The sequence below is a fragment of the Syngnathoides biaculeatus genome, chromosome 2, assembly GCF_019802595.1.
Source record: "Syngnathoides biaculeatus isolate LvHL_M chromosome 2, ASM1980259v1, whole genome shotgun sequence".
Taxonomy (NCBI): Eukaryota; Metazoa; Chordata; class Actinopteri; order Syngnathiformes; family Syngnathidae; genus Syngnathoides; species Syngnathoides biaculeatus.
Window position 1 is genome coordinate 33,466,271 of NC_084641.1, and position 18,494 is coordinate 33,484,764.

The 18,494-nt window shown below is 44.9% G+C and overlaps 1 protein-coding gene across 3 annotated transcripts in view; it reads right to left on the reverse strand.

The window, feature by feature from the left end:
* Positions 1-2,879: 2,879 nt before the first annotated feature.
* Positions 2,880-18,494, reverse strand: part of samd11 (sterile alpha motif domain containing 11) — a 59,510-nt gene continuing 43,895 nt past the window's right edge. For 2 of the 3 annotated variants that reach the window (XM_061801725.1, XM_061801711.1), the window contains 7 exons: positions 17,133-17,286; positions 11,594-11,709; positions 10,598-10,676; positions 9,690-10,450; positions 8,236-8,369; positions 5,247-5,357; positions 2,880-5,021 (listed from right to left, as the gene is read on the reverse strand). In XM_061801725.1, the coding sequence (XP_061657709.1) occupies positions 4,761-5,021; positions 5,247-5,357; positions 8,236-8,369; positions 9,690-10,450; positions 10,598-10,676; positions 11,594-11,709; positions 17,133-17,286 (1,616 nt within the window). In that variant the 3' untranslated portion in view covers positions 2,880-4,760. The remainder of the gene's footprint in view (positions 5,022-5,246; positions 5,358-8,235; positions 8,370-9,689; positions 10,451-10,597; positions 10,677-11,593; positions 11,710-17,132; positions 17,287-18,494) is intronic. The other variant, XM_061801718.1, reaches the window with a different exon arrangement.

Below are 18,494 nucleotides of genomic sequence, written 5' to 3' on the forward strand. Positions count from 1 at the left end.
CTCTTGCGTGTCCAGTTTTGCCTTTTTTAAATATGCTCCAAACACGTTGGTAGTGTAACAAGCTTTTGAAACGATTTTCCAGATCTGAAAGATTTCCTCACCCAGACCTTTGCTTTAAACACTGGCATGTAACCTTAACTTTTTTTTTTTTTTTTCAACCTACTTTGAAACGCTAAACCAGAGGTGTACAAACTACGGCCTGGGGCTATTTGTGGCCTGCCGCCCAATTTTCAACTGAGGCACATACTAAAAATGACTTTTGGCCCAGTTCATGATGAATAGGGGAAAAAAAGAAAAAGTGGACCTAGGCAATGTGAAAAGTGTGGGTGTCGAAAAAATTGGATGACGGGGGTGGGTCTTCCCCACTCGTGTGGTTGATGGGGACTTCCAAAATCAAAATTGGTTTTATTTACTTTAGGGCTTTTCTGGATACACAAAGATGGAAACAATCCATTTATAGATGAAATTGTAGCATTTCTCTTCAAAAGTAATCAATTAAGATATTTCCATTTTCAAAGCAAAGTGGTTTCTTAAACTTGCTGCTCTATTTCAAGGTCTAGTTTGCCAACACATCACAACAATCGTCCTCAAAACGATGCTGGTCACCTTCCAATAGATTGCTGAATGTTTTGGCTCTGAAGGTGAAAATGCCATTTATCTGCTCTTCAGTTCAGGGTTGGATCTTTTCAAGTAGGAGATAACTTTAAAAAAAAAAAAAATCCAGAACAATTTCTTTTATCATTAATTGGACACTCTAAATTGCCCTGAGGTCTGATTTGGAGTCTGGCTATTTGTCTATGTGTGCCCTACGATTGGCTGGCAACCAGTTCAGGGTGTAACCCGCCTCTTGCCTGTTGACAGCTGGGATAGGCTACAGCACTCCCCGCGACCCTTGTGAGGATAAGCGGTGAAGAAAATGGATGGATGGATTTCTTTTATCATTAATTGGGCACTCTAAATTGTCCCTAGGTGTGATTTTGAGTGGAGCTGTTTGTCTTTGTGTGCCTTGCGATTGGCTGGCAACCAGTTCAGGGTGTACCCCGCCTCCTGCCCCTTGACAGCTGGGATAGGCTCCAGCAATCCCACAACCCTTGTGAGGATAAGCTGAAGAAAATGGATGGATTTATTTTATGACCTAATAATACTATATATATATTTACCTGATTGATTGGATTTTTTTCCCGAAGTTTAATAAAGGTAAACCATTCCAAATTGACCAGTGAATCTTTTTTGTTTCCTTCTTGGAGCAAAAGGTTTTGATATCCTGATTCATGAAGAGATAATTTTACTTTTTGGGTGAAATTAAAATTTTCATTGGTCTTGCTCTATCTCGCTCTGTGTGTGTGTCTGTGTATACCTACTTCTTGCAACACTGTAAGATAAGACCGAAAAATGTTTTGACACAACTATCTGAAACCTACGGAAGCGGCAGCAATACGCTACCGTAAAAACCCGACTTCCTTAAGTCGTAGTTTCTATTCTTATTGATTTATTTGTTGGTTTGTATATTTATATGGGGGGTGAGTAGACAACCTGGGTCCATGAGTACTGAGAACGGTGGAACTTAGCATTCAATGGCTGCTCCCACCCATGCATCCTTGGATTTTTCTGGATGTGGCGCTTGGAGGAAGAGGGGGGGGGGAGTTGGGACTCTACTTTGAAGCGACACCCCTGGCTCGAAAGCTGCATGAGAAGAAGCTTGAATTGAGTAGCCGACCTCTGTCTTGTACCCCGGCCTAACCTTTGTTTGTCCGGTTGACTTTTTTTTCTCTCCAAAATGTGCAAATCTATCGCGGTTGTGTGCGCTTGCATGTGCACGCTCCCTCAGGCCAGCATGCAGGGGGTGTGGGGGTGTTCAGGTTGGACAGGAGGCGGCGAAGGAGGCCCGAGGCAGCAGAGGCGCGCCAGCCTGGGGGGGTGGCGTCTGATGCCGTGCCAAGAAGCTGGGCCCAGGTGGTAGAGCGGCAACACAGCCTGCTGTGTTTCCCTGCCAAGTTCTCGCTCGGACCGCCGTCATTCCTGCCTTCCTGGCTGCGTGCTAGCCACACAGCTTTCCTCGTCTCGTCTACGTTGGGGGAGGAGAGAGACGTTTGTCTTCGTGCTGCACGTATACGACAAATGTTCATGTTTAACGTGCATTTATACCACCAAAGGAGCAACACCACCAAAAGGTCATCTTCACTTGCAGCCACTTTTAAACCTCCACGAGGGAATGTTAACCCAAATGATTTTCCATTGTGAGATTTTGGTTTTGTCATACTACAACTTATTTAGGAATTATTTAATTTTTTTTATTTGATTACTTGTCAATTACTTTTTTCTTTTTTCCTTTTTTTTTGTCACTCAAGCTGTCTTAACTGTGAATACCACTGGAGGGAGTCTGATTACGTTGCAATCCACCAGAGGCATTTGTGATCTGAGCTGCCAGGATCAGTCAGCCGTTTTGAGCACAATAGCACACACCACACTAAATGGTTATTTCTGATATAGGAATATGGATGTATTTATGAACGTTTTGTGACTAGTGCATGTCTCTACCGTTATTACATATAAAACAAAAAAATGGAACTTTAAGCGTTGCTGTTTCAGCATGGGAGACATTTTAAAAAGTGCTAAATTTTTTTTGTTTGTTTGTTTTTGAACAAGTGTCTTTACTGTTATTGATTAAATTTTTTGAAAATGACCAGTAAATATTTTGTGGCATTTGTTTGGTTAGATTTATGTGCCCAAATATGTGCCTTTGCTCAGTGAAGGTTTGGAAACCCAGCCGTGAAACTCTTTGAAACTTTATTTGAAACCTCAAACTTAAAACCAATCTGTCTTGAAACACAGAAGCCACAGAGAGAGAGAAAAAAAAGTCACCACGCAAAACAAAGGTGTCATTTCTTCATGATTTATTTCACCTGTGCGGTGAATAGAAAAATAGGATGAAGACAAAACCTTTAAAGGGACCATTTGAATCAATTGCTTGCGTAGATTAAAAAAAAAATGCATGAACAGCTCTGTGCATTTCTTTTCCCTGCAACCAAAAGAAAAAGTAAAAGTATCTTTGGAATCTGTTTCAGGGGTTAATTATAATACATATAATTTGCTTTATTTACTAAGTCCTATAAATATTTTGTCCTCGTTTATGTGCTGAAGTAGCATTCAGGATTGGAGCGCCTTTCAATATTAGTTTTTAAAATTGAAAAGAAAAATATATGAACAAAAGTACCACAAAAGTCCAACGAGTCACTTTTTTGAGGGGCGCGGGGGAAGAAAACTTTTCTTTTTTCGTGCATCTACATTGAGAAAAAAATGAAAGTACCACGTATGTAACCTTCAGGATATTTTCATCTCAAGCATGACTCTGTACAATTTTGCATGTTTCATCACTGTTATTATTAACATTATTTCCAAACCTCCACAGTAGTCAACACAAGTGTACAAAGATGTCAGCTATTGTTTGCAGCAACACCCGTGTCCTGTTGGATGAAGTACTATGAGGGCCACACTGAAAAGAAAAATTCATTCAATTAAGAGAAACACACCTTCCATGTACTGACTGTATGTTGCAGAAGCTCATTCTAAAAATATATACATGTCTGTGTTTAATGCAGGTACAGTATGTGCATTTTCTGCCATTTTTGTCTTGCAACATTCATATATTTTTTTTTCCTCTTAAAGTAGAAGTATTATTATTTCATTTCAAAGTTCCTTGGAACTTCGTACCCCTTAGAATTGAAAATCCTAATCATTCCGATAGTGTTTTTGTAATCATCAAATGATTTTTTTTTATTTATGTAAAATTACAACTTTTTCTTGTAATATTGGAACTTTTTTCCCGCAAAAGTTGCCCTGTTAAAAAATGTTTTGACATTGTCAGTTGGAAAATGATTTTGTGTTGTTTTGTAAAGTTGCACCCACTTGCTTGTTATTTTTGTGAGGTTTGGCCTTTGTAATAATCAGACAATTCTAACCCATCTCTTTCTTGTGATCCATTTCCAGTATCCGTTTTCTATCCCGACCTCAGGCCGGACTACACCTGGATTATTTCATCTCCTAATTATATTTATTTCTCCTGTGAAAAATGGAGCTATTACTCATGCAAAATCTCAAATTTGGAATTACAATTAGCGCCTTGTTTTACTTGTCAGTGTGGCCCAAATAGTTCTCAGTACCGTGTAGCGCTTCATGTTGATGCACTAGCACGATTCCTCTGTGTCTTTCTAGCTCTCTGACAGCCTTCATGCAAACAGAAGCAGAAACATGGTTTGAATTCCACTCATCCGGTCATCTTTGGTATTGGGACAGTGGAATGCATAGTTGCTGTGATAAGACGGAGCTCGTTTTAGCGTGGCGGCGCTCCAGCCCCGAAGACGACGATGACCGCTTCCCAAGGCCGGACGAGGTGGATGGGAGGGGGATGAGTCTTATTCCTGGATTGTGTGGGGCTTGCAGTGGATAAGTCCAGAAAAGAACTTTGGGGCAGGATGGAGGAGCCAGCACAGGAAGGAAGGAAAGAAGGAAGGACGGCCGGCTTTCCGCAAGAATGTGTCGTTTGAGGCCTCTTTTTTGGCATGCCGTCTGTGACCAGCTGTCTCTTCTTCGCGTCTCCCAAGCCACTTTCTTTGGATTCTGTTGGGATACAGCCACCGGCCAGGAACTCACCGGCTGATCGGTCTGCCGGTTATAGTCTGCATCATCCTTCATATCGCCTTTTTTTTCTTCTTCCTATTCATGAATTTCCACTTTAAGGCCGAGAAGTTTAAAGTCACCCCTTATCTTCCCACCACCGTGGAACCGTTCCCCTTTTCCTGCTTGGGTGAGGAGCTGCCCGGGGTGGGCCCGGCATATGGAGAAGAGCTACCGCTTGCGGACGTGGGTCTCGGGAGCAGGGAGAGGGGCAAGGACGGGATGTCGGGGGGCACGCCCGGAGGCTCGCCGTCGCACTCTGAGGGGCGGAGGGTGGCCGACGGCGGGAACGGGAACGCCAGTGGGAATCCGGTCATGTAGAAAAGCCTGCCAATGCGCCGCGCCACCTGACCCGACAAAAGCAGCAAACAGGATTCAGCAAAGACTGCATGCTGGACACATGCTGGTTACACTTTCATTTCAACACAAAGTACCAGAGAGGGAGAAAGAAAGAGAGCGAGGAGGCTTTGTTTTTTTTCTTTTCAGCGCAGGCTATTTGTAGGGAATCTACGCTACACTGTCTGGCTTTCTCAGGTCTTGCACACATAGACGCGCGGAGCTGCAGTGTGTACCTGCGAGCGAATCCTGAGGGCAGGACCCGGCTTTAGTGTCATGATGCCGAGCAGGTGCTCCTCAGTGAGCAGAGCTAATGTCTCCCCATCAATGACCTGCTCCCGGAAAACCTGGCGGAGACATAGCCTCTTCAGCCACAGGCACGCACGCACACTACACACACACACATTACATTACACACCACAGGTCTATCTTATTTTATTTATGTGTTAGTTTTTTTGTTTATTATTGCGGCGCTTACTATTCTTTATCGCTGTGGTTCCAAACATTTAACGTGGCTAGAAGAAGACCTTTCACGACTACAGGACTCTGTAAACTGTGAAACAGTACAGTATTCCCTTCTTTCTCGCGTGGGATACCTTTCAGGAAAAAAAAATAATGCAGTAGATGAAATCCGCAAAGTAGAAACCAATTATTTATTGTATTATTTCTGTGAGTTTCTTCTTCTTCTTCTTCTTTCTTTAAGCCTCGTCCCGTTAGGGGTCGCCACAACGTGTCATCTTTTTCCATCCAAGACTATCTCGAGCATCTTCCTCTCTAACACCCACTGTCTTCATGTCCTCCCTCACAACATCCATCAACCTTCTGTTTGGTCTTCCTCTCGCTCTTTTGCCTGGCAGCTCCATCCTCAGCACCCTTCTACCAATATACTCACTCTCTTGCCTCTGAACATGTCCAAACCATCGAAGTCTGCTCTCTCGAATCTTGTCTCCAAAACATCCAACTTTGGCTGTCCATCTAATGAGCTCATTTCTAATCCTATCCAACCTGTTCACTCCTAAAGAGAACCTCAACATCTTCATTTCTGCCACCTCCATTTCTGCTTCCTGTTGTTTCTTCAGAGCCACCGTCTCTAATCCTTACATCATGGCCGGCCTCACCACTGTTTTATAAACTTTGCCCTTCATCCTAGCGGAGACTCTTCTGTCACGTAGAACACCAGACACCTTTCGCCAACTGTTCCACCCCGCTTGTACCTGTTTCTTCACTTCCTTACCACTCTCACCATTGCTCCGTATTGTTGACCCCAAGTATTTGAAGTCGTCCACCCTTGCTATCTCTTCTCCCTGGAGCTTCACTCTTCCTCCTCCGCCCCTCTCATTCATGGACATATATTCTGTTTTACTTTGGCTAATCTTCATTTCTCTCTTTTCCAGTGCGTGCAGTTTAAAAGTGTCATATATGGAACTCAGTATCAATTATGGTAAATCACACTGAAGAGGTGCAACAATTTTTCCACTTGAGGTTGTCATCTAAACATGCACACGCCTTACATTTCCCTTATTTTGGCTGTCATCCATAGAGTGAGTCTCTAAAATGGACTTAGTACAACAATGTTAAAAATACATGAAAACACCTTGGTTTTGTTGAACAAATATCCAGACAAGCCCTCTGACAGCTACTTCTGCTTGACCCAGTCTTGTATCCTCTTTGTCAACATTTGACCCCCTCTGCTCAGAAGACCCACTTGTGAGAGCACACACGTCTACAGCACGTTATGCTGACAGCACTGGCTTGGGAGAGGAGAGGTTGAGATGTTCGCTAGTGATATAGATAAGCTTGACCTGATTTCAGGCAATTTGGCAGAATAAGGTCGGGGACTCAGTTATGTTTGGATGATTTTAATTCATATTTCACATTTCCTGAGTCACCATAGAGACAGTATTACATTCCACATAGTAGAAAAAGTTGGTTTGACAAAAAACGCAACCTTGAAAAAGGCATGTGTGCTCTGCTTTAGTGACATGATCCTCCACCTTTGGGTACATGGCATAAATGTGTGATTCCCCTGGCTAAATTAACATGTGTAACGGTCCCTGGGAAGTAGAACAGCAGATCTCGCTGCTTTCCAGAATTTGTTTCAATTCTCTTTTGAACTAGTTTACTTTTAGAAAACCAAGCTAAATGTTGCTCTTTACTTTCATTTGTCCCTGTCCAGATTCTTATTAAGCTGTGTATGAGTTATATGTCCAACTATGTAGAGATTTGTGAATTTATTTCATGAAATTCTGACTCTGGCTTTTGTGTTAAGCAGCGGGATTCCAGTCATGTTCACTGCATCACTTAGAAACTTGGTGACTTGCCAAATGTATGAGGTGAAACTAATCAGTAAAGTTTATTTTTCTGCTAAGAAAAATATCCCTTTTCTCCACGTATGAGACACTGCTGCCACGTTGTAGTCGAATTAGCAATAATGTTGTTCACTTTACCAGAGATGCACAGCTGACTAAATCCACTACACTGCACAATAAGTCATCCACAATATAGCAGTTGACTACTGGAGTGTTAATCACTTTTTGCAGAGGATAAAGACTAAACGCCTGTAAGAGTTGTTCTGTTATATTGTTTGTCTACAAGCCTTGTTATTGTTTAATGGTTAGTTTGACAGTAAACTTTAAGTGGGAGAGGCAATAAAGACTGGTGCTTGTTGTGAAGTTGAATTGATTTCGGCGCCACCGTTTAGGTTTTCCGTTTCCTACAATGGTCAAAGATGCCACCAAAGTCCAGTTTAAATAGGAAAGTATTATAGTACTGTAATTGGTTTCAACTAAATGTGTTGATGCACCTGGACCGTTCGCCTTGCTGTTGGTCAGCAGGCACAAGTGGCGCTGGTCATGAAATTTCACTCCTTCAATTTTAGACTCATCTTTGGAAGTACACGCAATTGATTTCCTAACAAATAACAGCATGCAGTTCATGCATTTTGTAATTTAACAAGTGTTATTTGGTTAATTTCTGTGATTATGAACCCGAGAGCAAAAAGAGAAAACTTTAGAGGTGTACGATGACATAGACACTCACCTAAACACCCTTCTAGCGCACACATATGCACACACCGCTAACGCGCACGTCTCAATAAAGCTGACTCATTGTACTAAAGGACCATAAGGAGACTTCTCTGATTATTTGTCAGCCTGCCCCTGGCCTCCATTTGTCCTCCTCTCTCTCTCTCTCTCTGGCCTCGTCTCGTCGTCCTGGCGGTCTCACCTGAGCGTATTCAGCGCATCCGGCCAGGCTGCTTATGAAGCCACACACGTCCTCCACACTCCACTTGCTGATGTCCTCCACGGGGTTCGCTGGAGCCGAGTCTTCCCCATCCATAAAAAGACCTCCCACAGAGCCTGAGAGCAGCAGAAGTGTTGGGGAAACGACAAATCAATGAAAAAAAAAATGGAGGCTGAGGATCTGTCTGTTCCTTAACAATTGTTGCACATTTGTGCAGTATAAAATAGTCACATGTGTGACCCATATACAGGACCATCTTGCCTTGCGAGTTTAATTTGTTCCGTGTCAACATGTTCATTTTGTGATGCGAAACATTCCTATCGCAAATCGTCTGTCCCCATTGAAATAAATGGAAATGACGTTTATCTGTTCCAGCGACATAAAAGAAAGACCAAATAAATTTAATGCGTTTTAGTTAAATTAGACAAATAGCACTCTATAATATTGTGCATATATAGTAACACCAAAACTAAAATGTGAAACTTCAAATTGTTTGTTCATCATCATCGATCCAGTGTGGCTTGTCCTGGTGTGTGCAACTAGGCCACCAGGGGGCGTGATAATACAGACATTCATAGAATTTAAACATTTCACAACTAATATGTGAATGTGTAAACCGCAGTAATATTTCATGAAACAGTTCAGTTATCGCTAGCTATGGATAGTTCTCTGTGGTTGTTTTTCACATATTGAACGTGTGTTATCAAACTCTTGCAATATACTCAGTTGAATATGTTTATATATTTTTTAAAAGCATGTCAAAAGACAGAGAACTATTTATGTTTTTATGTAAGTATATTACAGTGGGACCCCCACTGTTTATAGGGGATAGGGACTGCAAATAAATAAGATCCACAAATAATTGACGGCATTCTTTTTTTTTGTTTCTTTGTTTTTTGCTTAAGTGTAAATAAGCGGGGCAACACTAGCAATCTAGAAAAAACAGGCTGGGTTCATCACCATTTTATCTCAAAAAGCATGAAAAACATTGAAAATATTGCCTAGAAGTAGTTTCTGTGGAAAAACTGGCGTAGTTTCACCCCCAAAAAGTTTTGGCAGTGGGACTTTTAGTCATTTGTCATCACAAAGTGTTTTTTAAGCACGGCGTAATCCACCTTGACTGTGGAATATCGCGTAACGTAGCAGAACGTGATAGACCTTACCGGGAACAGAAAAGTGCCTAAACTGTTCCCAGAATGTTCCAACATGATGACGAATAAGACGAAAACGTAATCGATAAGCACGTGTGTCTCGAAACTTTTGCCCATATAGTGTATGTGAAGAAATTCCCATGTGGCTGTGGTGTTGGCGTGCTGTGTGTCAGGGTCAAAGGAACGCCCCTAAACGGGGAGCCAGAGATGCAAACAAAGTGACGCTAATGGGTTTCACATGTTGGCTTTTAGCCTTGCGCGTGTGTGCCTGTGGAAGCTGCTCACCCATGTGAAAGTAAGGGTTGATGTAGGGGAAGCCGAAGGGCAACGACTGTCCTTGAAGAGCAGGCAGAGGTGGCACAAATCCAGATGGAAGCTGGAGCTTGACATCCGCCTTTCCCAGCACTGAGGTGAACAGGTGGCGACTGGGCGAGTCGGTGCCCAAAGAACCATAATGCGCGTCGAGTCGGTCCGAGCTTTCTCGGCTCTCCTTGGCGCCGTGGCATGCCCCCTTAGCGTCTTTTTCTCTAGTCCCCCTGTCCTTGTGTTTACTCCGAGACTTGGCACCGGCAGCTTCCCGCCTCTCATCGCACGGTTCCGTTTCGCTGTCCGAGTCTTTTATGTCCTCCTCGTCTTCCTCGCTTCCTCTGTCCTCTCTTCTTCTTTTGTGATGGCCGGTGCGGAGCTCAGTCTGAGGGCCCCGGCGGAGGGCCTTCCTAGAGTCGGCGTCTGAGCCAGCCGCCGCGCTCTGCGCTTGGCCGTCTTTGTGGGTGGACGACGTCTTCGGCTGCTGCTGCTGGTTGACGCTCAGGAGGGGCGCCGTCGCCCCGTGTCGGAGCACCATCATGGCATTGGAGCGGCGGGCCAGTTCCTCTCGGAGCGGGTGACCCTCGGGGATGTCTTGGAGGCTCCGCAGGGCCGGGTGGTCTGAGGGCAGCCCGGCAGGGAGAGCGGCAAGCGGGTCGGAGCTCAGCAGTTGCTGCTGCTGTCGCTGGTGGAGACTCTCCAACTCCTTCTGTCTCAGTAGCTCGGCTGACATCTCAAGTCTGACGCAGGAAACATGTAGGGGCTCATCAAGTCGGATGTCAACATTTTACAATGCGCGCTCACACGGGAAATGTCCACGAGAACACAACATTTAGCTTTGTCACTGACACGCAAACACACACACACACACACACACACACACACACCTTGCTAGATTTTGCTTCCTCAGCATTTCCTGTTGCCGCACAAATATTTCAGCTTGAGCGGGTTGCAGGAATCCATAGCCTAGTGCACAATAAAATCACATTTTAAAAAGCATTAAAACTGTACAGGGTTCAAACATATTTTCTAACATTGTAACCATGGTGAATTACATACTTACATAATACGAACTATCTGCCAACAACATTACAACCACTTTCAGAATACTGAAACTATTCTCAAAAGCAGGCATGAATTTCTCCCTTTACATAGAGTACTATACTGGTATAGTACAGTATTGTAAAATAAGGACAGGGTCGCCCAGATATATTTTAGCTTCCGTTCAACAATGAAACTGTCAATAAGCTTTTTGTATTTACACCTACAAGCCTCATATTTACAATTCAAAGAATTTTCCAATCTTTAAAACATAACACTGAAACTACAAGATTTCTGCATATTATTTAAGACTTCAATTTAGCAAGCATCTGAAGGACTGACTCGAATATTTAGCCTATTCTTTGGTCTGTATTTGTCGATAATCGTACAGATGCCAATCAGTACAAGAGTGCAAGTGTGCCAACCGTATGTGGACGACAAGAAGAACGTCGTGCGCAAAAGAGACGCAAGGTGACTTTCATCTTCTATTCCTCTCGACAGACATCACGCCATCAAAGTTACTGGCGAGTATCGAGAGTTTTAGAGAATGGTTAACCTAATTGTACATGTTTATGATTGTTAAACCATTACTTAAATGTAGTTCCTACTCCAATACCCAGTTGCAGTCCTAAACCCAGATTTAAAAAAAATGGGTGGATCAGCAAGGGTATCGGGGACCTCCTTGGACACGCCGAAGTATCGACAACAACAAGTGAAAAATATATTTTATAATAGTGTTCACAAATTTGGACCAATCGGAGGGCGATCGGTTTCCTCCACGTATCAGCTATTCCACATTTGAATGCTACAAAAACATGTGAAATTGGTAAATGAAGACTCACCAGGGGCCTGGCAGAGAGCTGAGGGCAAGCCTAAAAAAGGAGCCCGCAAGTGAGGTCCTAACGCGATATGAGGGGCTGTCTGAGGTGAGAGGAGGGGTGGAGGTTGGGACAGTTCCCTGTGGAGGCAAATAAACAAAAAAAGAAAATGCATTTGAATCTCAACTGCCATGCATTCATTTTAACAAGCGTCGTATTGTTTTTCTCCCTCGGCCATGCGCCTTGGCCCTTTTTGGCGCGTGTGCGCGTGCTCTGCCACATCGATGTGTATTTGTGACGTGTGTATTTTTATCAGCCGTGTTCCAGAGGCCCCGACGTCGCCCCGGTGCCTCATCAGTCTTGTCAAGCTGCAGCAAGCACCGCCGGCCATCGCTGTACCCTCCGCTGCCGCCTCATGCACACACGCATGCACGCACACACACACACACGGACACACACACTGTGGCCACACACATAATGAGAGCTGAATGCACAATGCCAGTGCGTCATGCTCTGACAGCTGGGGCGGCCCCTGCATCTTGACCGGGGCCACGGGCTGAAGGACCTTCTAATTAACACTCATCCCGCCTCTATTCGCCCCGTCACCCACCACCCCCTCCCTTTTTTATGCCCCCATTCCCCGCCTCCCTCCCGCTTTCCGGGCCAGCATTGATGCTGGTAAAAAGATGGCGCGTCCTACAAGCTCAACTTTTGAAAAGGCCTCTCCATTATCTCCCTCGTCCTTTGTCCTCGTCGAGGGGGGAAGGCGCCTCTCACCTTTCTCCCATTCAGTGTCTGTTTTTTTTTTTTTTTTATAACCAAACCATCTTTTTTGTTCCTCGTGTCCTCTATGAAAAATGGGTGGTGTTTGTGCCCTTCTTTTCTGACGCTCTTCCCTCCCCTCTTCATCGCACCTATTTGCGTCAAGTTACGCTCTCCCTCTTTTCATAGATATTTGTACAACTTCACAGTCAGGATTTTTTTTAAGATGACAGAATAATGAGGCCTCTGCACCTTGACCTCTTGACTGTGTCAATTGTGCATCTTGCGGATTGAGGATGAGGAGGAGGAGGAAGCTTGCAGCCTGCTTGGTGACAAAAATGACGGCCGTTGCCATAAGCGGCTTTCGACCTCTGTCTATCGAGCATAACCTTCGTCTCTGCTGCCTTGCTGTCCTGACGCCGCTCAGCCTCGTGTGAGCCCGTCGCCACACACAGGCACACATGGGAACGGAGCTGAGGAAAACAAAGTGGAAACCAAACGACTGGACGCGTGCAACCGCAAATATTGTTTTGTAACCATGTTCAAATTAGCTAGCGCCTGCTTGTCTCTCGCTTGGCTAAGCGGTGAGGAAGCGGAACAGCTTGGAGGGAAGGCTCGCATGCAGGGACAAGGGGATGTGATAGTTGTGAGTGATTGTTGTGTGCGCGGCTGGGGGGGAGGGATGAAAAGCATTCATCGATCGCCTTTGCCGCTGAAATGTTAATGCTAATCGTATAACCGCGCTCACCGGCGGCGCCTTGCACTCCTGTGGCAGCTCCAATTAATCTTGGGTGAGGGCTGTGGCGCGTGACCCCAGGGGCGCGAGCCGGGGGCCCCGCTAGCCGCTTCTTATGTAATTACACCGCCCAGTGTGTAATCACCTGGTTTAATCCCTCAGGGCAAGCAATTAGCCTCGCGACGCGCAGCTCCACGAGGCCACGCCGCGGCTCACGGAAAAACCGCCATCAACCCCCACCCGCGGTCGCCCACACCCCACCCCCCGCACGCCAAACTGCCTCAACCGCCGCCTCTCAGATGTTCCCTTTTCTTTCTTCCGTCTCTTTGCACCGCCCACCGTTGCCTAGCGTTAGGCCACAGATGAATAACGGTCAATTAAAGCTGCATGACTGGGGCTGCCAGGCGTCTGTGCCACCATAATTAGGCCTAATCACGGAGAGCGAGGGAGAGAAGGCGGGAAAGGAGTCCGCCCGACACTCCCCTCTGCTCCCTTCCTCTGTCTCTCACTCTTTTCTCTCCCTCCTTTTTTAGAACATAATTTGGACAGACGAGTGGGGAGCCTAAGTTTGTTTTGGCCTTTCTCTGCATTCCTTTTGCACAGATGCAAGGTGGACTCATAATAACGTAAAGCTCCATGGCTGGCCCGTGTGTGGGTGTGTGCGTGTGTGCTTGCGTGTGCGCATGTGTGCGTGTGTGTGTATGCGTGTGTGTGTGTACGTCTAGCTGTGCCGCCAGTGAGGCCAAGGGCTTCTGGGAAATTCACTCGTGTGTGACGACCTGTCAGAGCGGCGACAGCGTTCCTGTCCTGAAGCAGAGGTGTGTGTGTGTGCGTGTGTGGGTGTGCGTGTGTGTGTGTGTGTGTGTGTGTGTGTGTGTGTGTGTGTGTGACAGGACTGCCCTTAATGACGGGAGCGTGGGGGGATTAGGAGCGCCGCGCGGCCGCCTTCGGCTCCTTCTCCGCAGGAACACATTTACACAGGAAGCTCATTAAAATGGATGAGGCTCCCTCCACGCTCCCTCCCTCCCTTCCCTTATCTCACATTCTCTCCGTCGCCTCACTCCCTATCTTGCTTCATCTCTCTCCATCACATCGTCCTCTCGCCTTCTACGCTTTTTCGCTTTTTTCGCTCTTGCTTCCCTCTCTTCATCCCCATTTTAAGATCCTGTGTTTTCTACTTCCTCTTCCTCTCTCCCTCTTTGCCTGGCAGATGCTCAGCGAGCTTAGCACTATTTAAGGCCAGACAAATGGAGCGCCAGCCTCTAAGCCCATTGAGCGGCCCTAATGATTTGTTTTTAACAATGGGCCCTAATGGGCCCAAGATAATCAATGATGAGGGGTCGAAGGAAAGGTGAGCCATAGAGAGAGTTAGGGAGAGAGTTAGACGCCTCGACTCGCTTCCTTAGCCACGGCTTTTCACACCAACAATTATCTCTATTTTGATTCTTTCTTCACTTTGCACTCATTCCACTATGGGATCGCTCAAAAATTTGGTTCCTGTTCTTTCTTTGTGCTGGTTTAATGTAGTCCGGCCCCTTATGGCTCAAGTGTAGGCTACACTGAGAAAAGAAAGTGAACGAAAGACTCATGTCCAACGAGGCTTCAGGGATTTTCTTCTAAAGAGGAAGGCAAATGTAACTATAATTTAAAAAAAAAAAAATCACAATAAATTGGAGCAAACACTTCAAACCAAAATGTGTACTTCTTGGAAGCATGGCGAGGGATGTTTATTTCATTAACAGCAGTTAAAATAATGTTTTTCTTCGAGGGGAGCATTTCATCAGTACAAACGCGAAAGCTCAAACTTTTGAGGTACTGTATAAGCATCCCATTTGTCAAAATGTGAGCCTGGACGCACATCGAGTGACGCCGCCAATTATAATTGAGCAGCCCACACACAGTCACTGGTTCCGCTGCGATTTAAAGTGTCGTAATGTCGTGGATGTGTTTCCTGGCTTTTCAGTGTAAGCGAGACATACGATTACAGTGTGTATATAGTGTGTGTGTGTGTGTGTGTGTGTGTGCATGTCTGATTTGCAATTATTAATTATTATTCCATTATTCAATCAATAATTAATAGGAGAATCAATTAAATGTTTGATTTCATATGCACTTGTGGCTAGAAGGCAAACCGGTGAAGTTTCTGGTGGTGAAAAGCACACGAGTAAACACATTTTGTTGTCGCCTGCTTGTTGTTTTTGACAAACCCGCCATGTTTTTTCAGTTCAGTAAAAAATAATACAGTACATGAAGTTGTATGTGAAGCCTCAAAACCCAAAACATAATCGGAGTTTATCAGCCGCAGTGTGCCAGTAGATGAGCGGTGCTCCATCGCTTGGTGTGCAGCAAGAGTCATCGGCTGTTTTTGTTATTTTTCCTCCGCCCCAATTATCTAGTTCAGTTTCTTTTGGCTATGTGCTCCCTAAGATTTCCAACTGTATCTTTCAACTATTTTGATGACTTTAGACATTCATACAGTATCCTTCTACACTCATTTTGTCATTCATTGAGATATCTGAGCGGCCTAATCTCCAAATTGGATAAGGTACGTGAGGACAGGTGTAATTTTGCTCCTGAGTCATAATCGGGTTGCATTGTACACTTGGTGATACACTTTATTTCCCCTTTCTTCCTTCATTCTGTCATTTTGACAAATGTACAATTAAGGTGAAGTGCTCTTGAGCATATTTTCTCTATTAACCCCCCTGCATTATACGCCCTGTCTGGCTGGTGAAGAGGTTAAAGAGGAGGCATGTGGGAGGTTTGGGGTTGTGGAGTGAGGCCTATTTGACCCAACCTGGTCTTGTGTGGCTAATAACGATGCTTTTTATAAACGTGGCTCGCTGGTCATAGTTGCGCTGCACCGTGGGCCACACACACAAATTGCATTCACACAAACAAAGCCAAATTCAATTGGCATGTATGGCGTATATGTTGCTTAAAAATGGAGTGCACACAGAAACACTCACTCATGCACAACCCCACACCCACCCCACCCCACACCACCCCTCACACACAGCGCAGCAGGAGGCCGCTCCGCTTCCTGCTTGTATTCCTACCCCTTCCCCTCACTACCCTCCTCTCACACAAACACCACCCCACACCTACCCTCCCTCCATCCCCGCTGCTGCACCGCCGGCCCATTATCGATCCCCTGCCTCTCCCCGCGCCACATAAATAATCGACAAGCAATTATCCGCCCACTCCCGCTGCCCCCGGCTTTGTTTGGGAGGCACAGGGGCCAGCGCTGGGGGTAGCGAAGGGGGGAGGATGGGCCGAGTACGCAGCCGTGCGTCTCCACAGTGCTAGGCGAGAGGTTATGTGGACACACACGCATGCACACACATTCATCAAATATTTTCATTGGATAATTCTAATTAAAATGATAACCGACCAACTCACATGGTCTTTACAGTAACACTTGTCCTGCAGGGTTGAATCTTATCTTTTTATGTAGTTATTGAAATGACAAAAACAATTCCAACTTGTCCCGCGACCCTCGTGAGGATAAGCAGCTCAGAAAATGGATGGATGGAAATCAGACTTGGAGTGTTGACGGACCGTGTCAGAGAAGTGACACAAATGCACACAAGCATGAGGTGTCCTGTTTTCGTGGAAGTAAACACCGTCTCAGAAATCTCTAGGATTTGGTGGAACCGAAACTAACATTTTTCTATTTAGAAGTTGTAACTGACTGTTTTTGCTCGTTTGTCTGCCGACATTTTGTAGCGTGTCTCTTTTGTCGAGCAATGGTGACAGTTTTCACCTTTTGTTGACACATAGGTCAGATGAACGTGACTGCACCCGCATCGGCTACATATCCGATTTATGTCCACGTATGAAAGGGGCCTTGCTCGGTTATTAAAAAATCTGACTCATACTTGATAGGACTGACATGGAAAACAAATCTGATACATGCCACATTGGGAAAAATAAATCACCTGCAGTGCGAAATTAAATGCTTTGTCTCATTTATTCCCCTCACATCAACCGTACGTCGGTGTCGGGCTTTATTAATGAGTCAACTAACTAGGGGCTCGCAAGTATTTGCAAGAGATTCCTCACCTGTCAGTGTAATGTGCATCCCGGTGCTGCGGTAGGCCCTGCTTACGTCGCTGGCTGGATGACGACGAGCTGCCTCCCGTGGGCAGGTGAGCTTCTAAGGCCGCCGGATTCCTCGCCGCCGCAGCCAACGCTTCCTGCTGTGCGCGCAGCACGTCTGGATAAAGACCAAAGATGGAAAAGAGGGGAAGCGGAACAGGGAGATAGTAGAAGGATGATGGAAGATTGAAAACCAGAAATGAGGGGAAGAAAGAAGGGAGGATACATATTTAGCACCCAGTGGCTAATTTCCATGCAGACGGGGAAAAAAATCCTCGCAAACATCCATTTATCACGCATGTTGAGTGCGTTGTGAGTTGCTTTGTTTGTGACACAGTAGGAGAGAGACGTGCGTGAAATGACACATAATTGAAAGCCAAAAATTACAATTTGTCTATTCCACTTTCCTCATTTCACGCTAATCCCCGTCGTTTACCTGCAAGACATCCACGTAACTATATATGACACATTTTAGGAGCGTATAACATACTAAAAGCCAGCTTTGGAGGAGTAGTATTAATTCTTTTTTTCGCAAAGGAGTTCCCAACCAAAATCAACAGTAAGCAAAGTAAGGGGAGGCTGCTGGGAGCTTTTTGGTTTTGGGGTGTAAAAAAACTAAGCGGCCTGTTATAATATTTTAATTATTTAGAGTGTGTCGCTCCAAGATTTACAAATGGGTGATAACTAGGAAGCACAGATATGAGACAAATACAAGCATTTCCTTTTAAAATAATTTCATAATAATAATAATTGTTAATAATGATTTTTAAAAGAACAGCAAAACGAAGTGCACTTCACTTCCATTTACAGTCCCTCTTCTTAAACAAATCCAAAATTATCATAGCTTTACATGTGCTTGGTTAAATTTCTGGCTTTCTGGTTTTAATTAGCGTTTTCACATGATTTAAACAGCTTGCCTTTTTTTTTTTTGGTCTCAAAACAGACTTTGTTTTTCATTTCAGGAGGCGCAAAGGAGGTGGATGTACAATTGGAAACGATAGCGCGCAGATCTTCACCAAGGCCAAACACTCCAGACCTGCATCAGCACCACAATTGACACACTATTAAAAGTCATACATTATTCGCTGAGAAATTTGAATCCAAACAAATGACCTCCAAAATGAAATCCTGCATTTCAACCTGAAGGAGTTATTCCTCAGCCCGTGCCTCGCTCCACAAGGTTTTGTGGATGTCAGTTGAATTGTTTCTGTGTTATTTCCCGGCAAGTCACCAAACAATGGAAAAAGGTAACCAGCAACACAATCAGGATGTGCAATGGTTGTGTTTTATAAACAAAAATGATTTTGTTCTTGGGACATTGGTAGT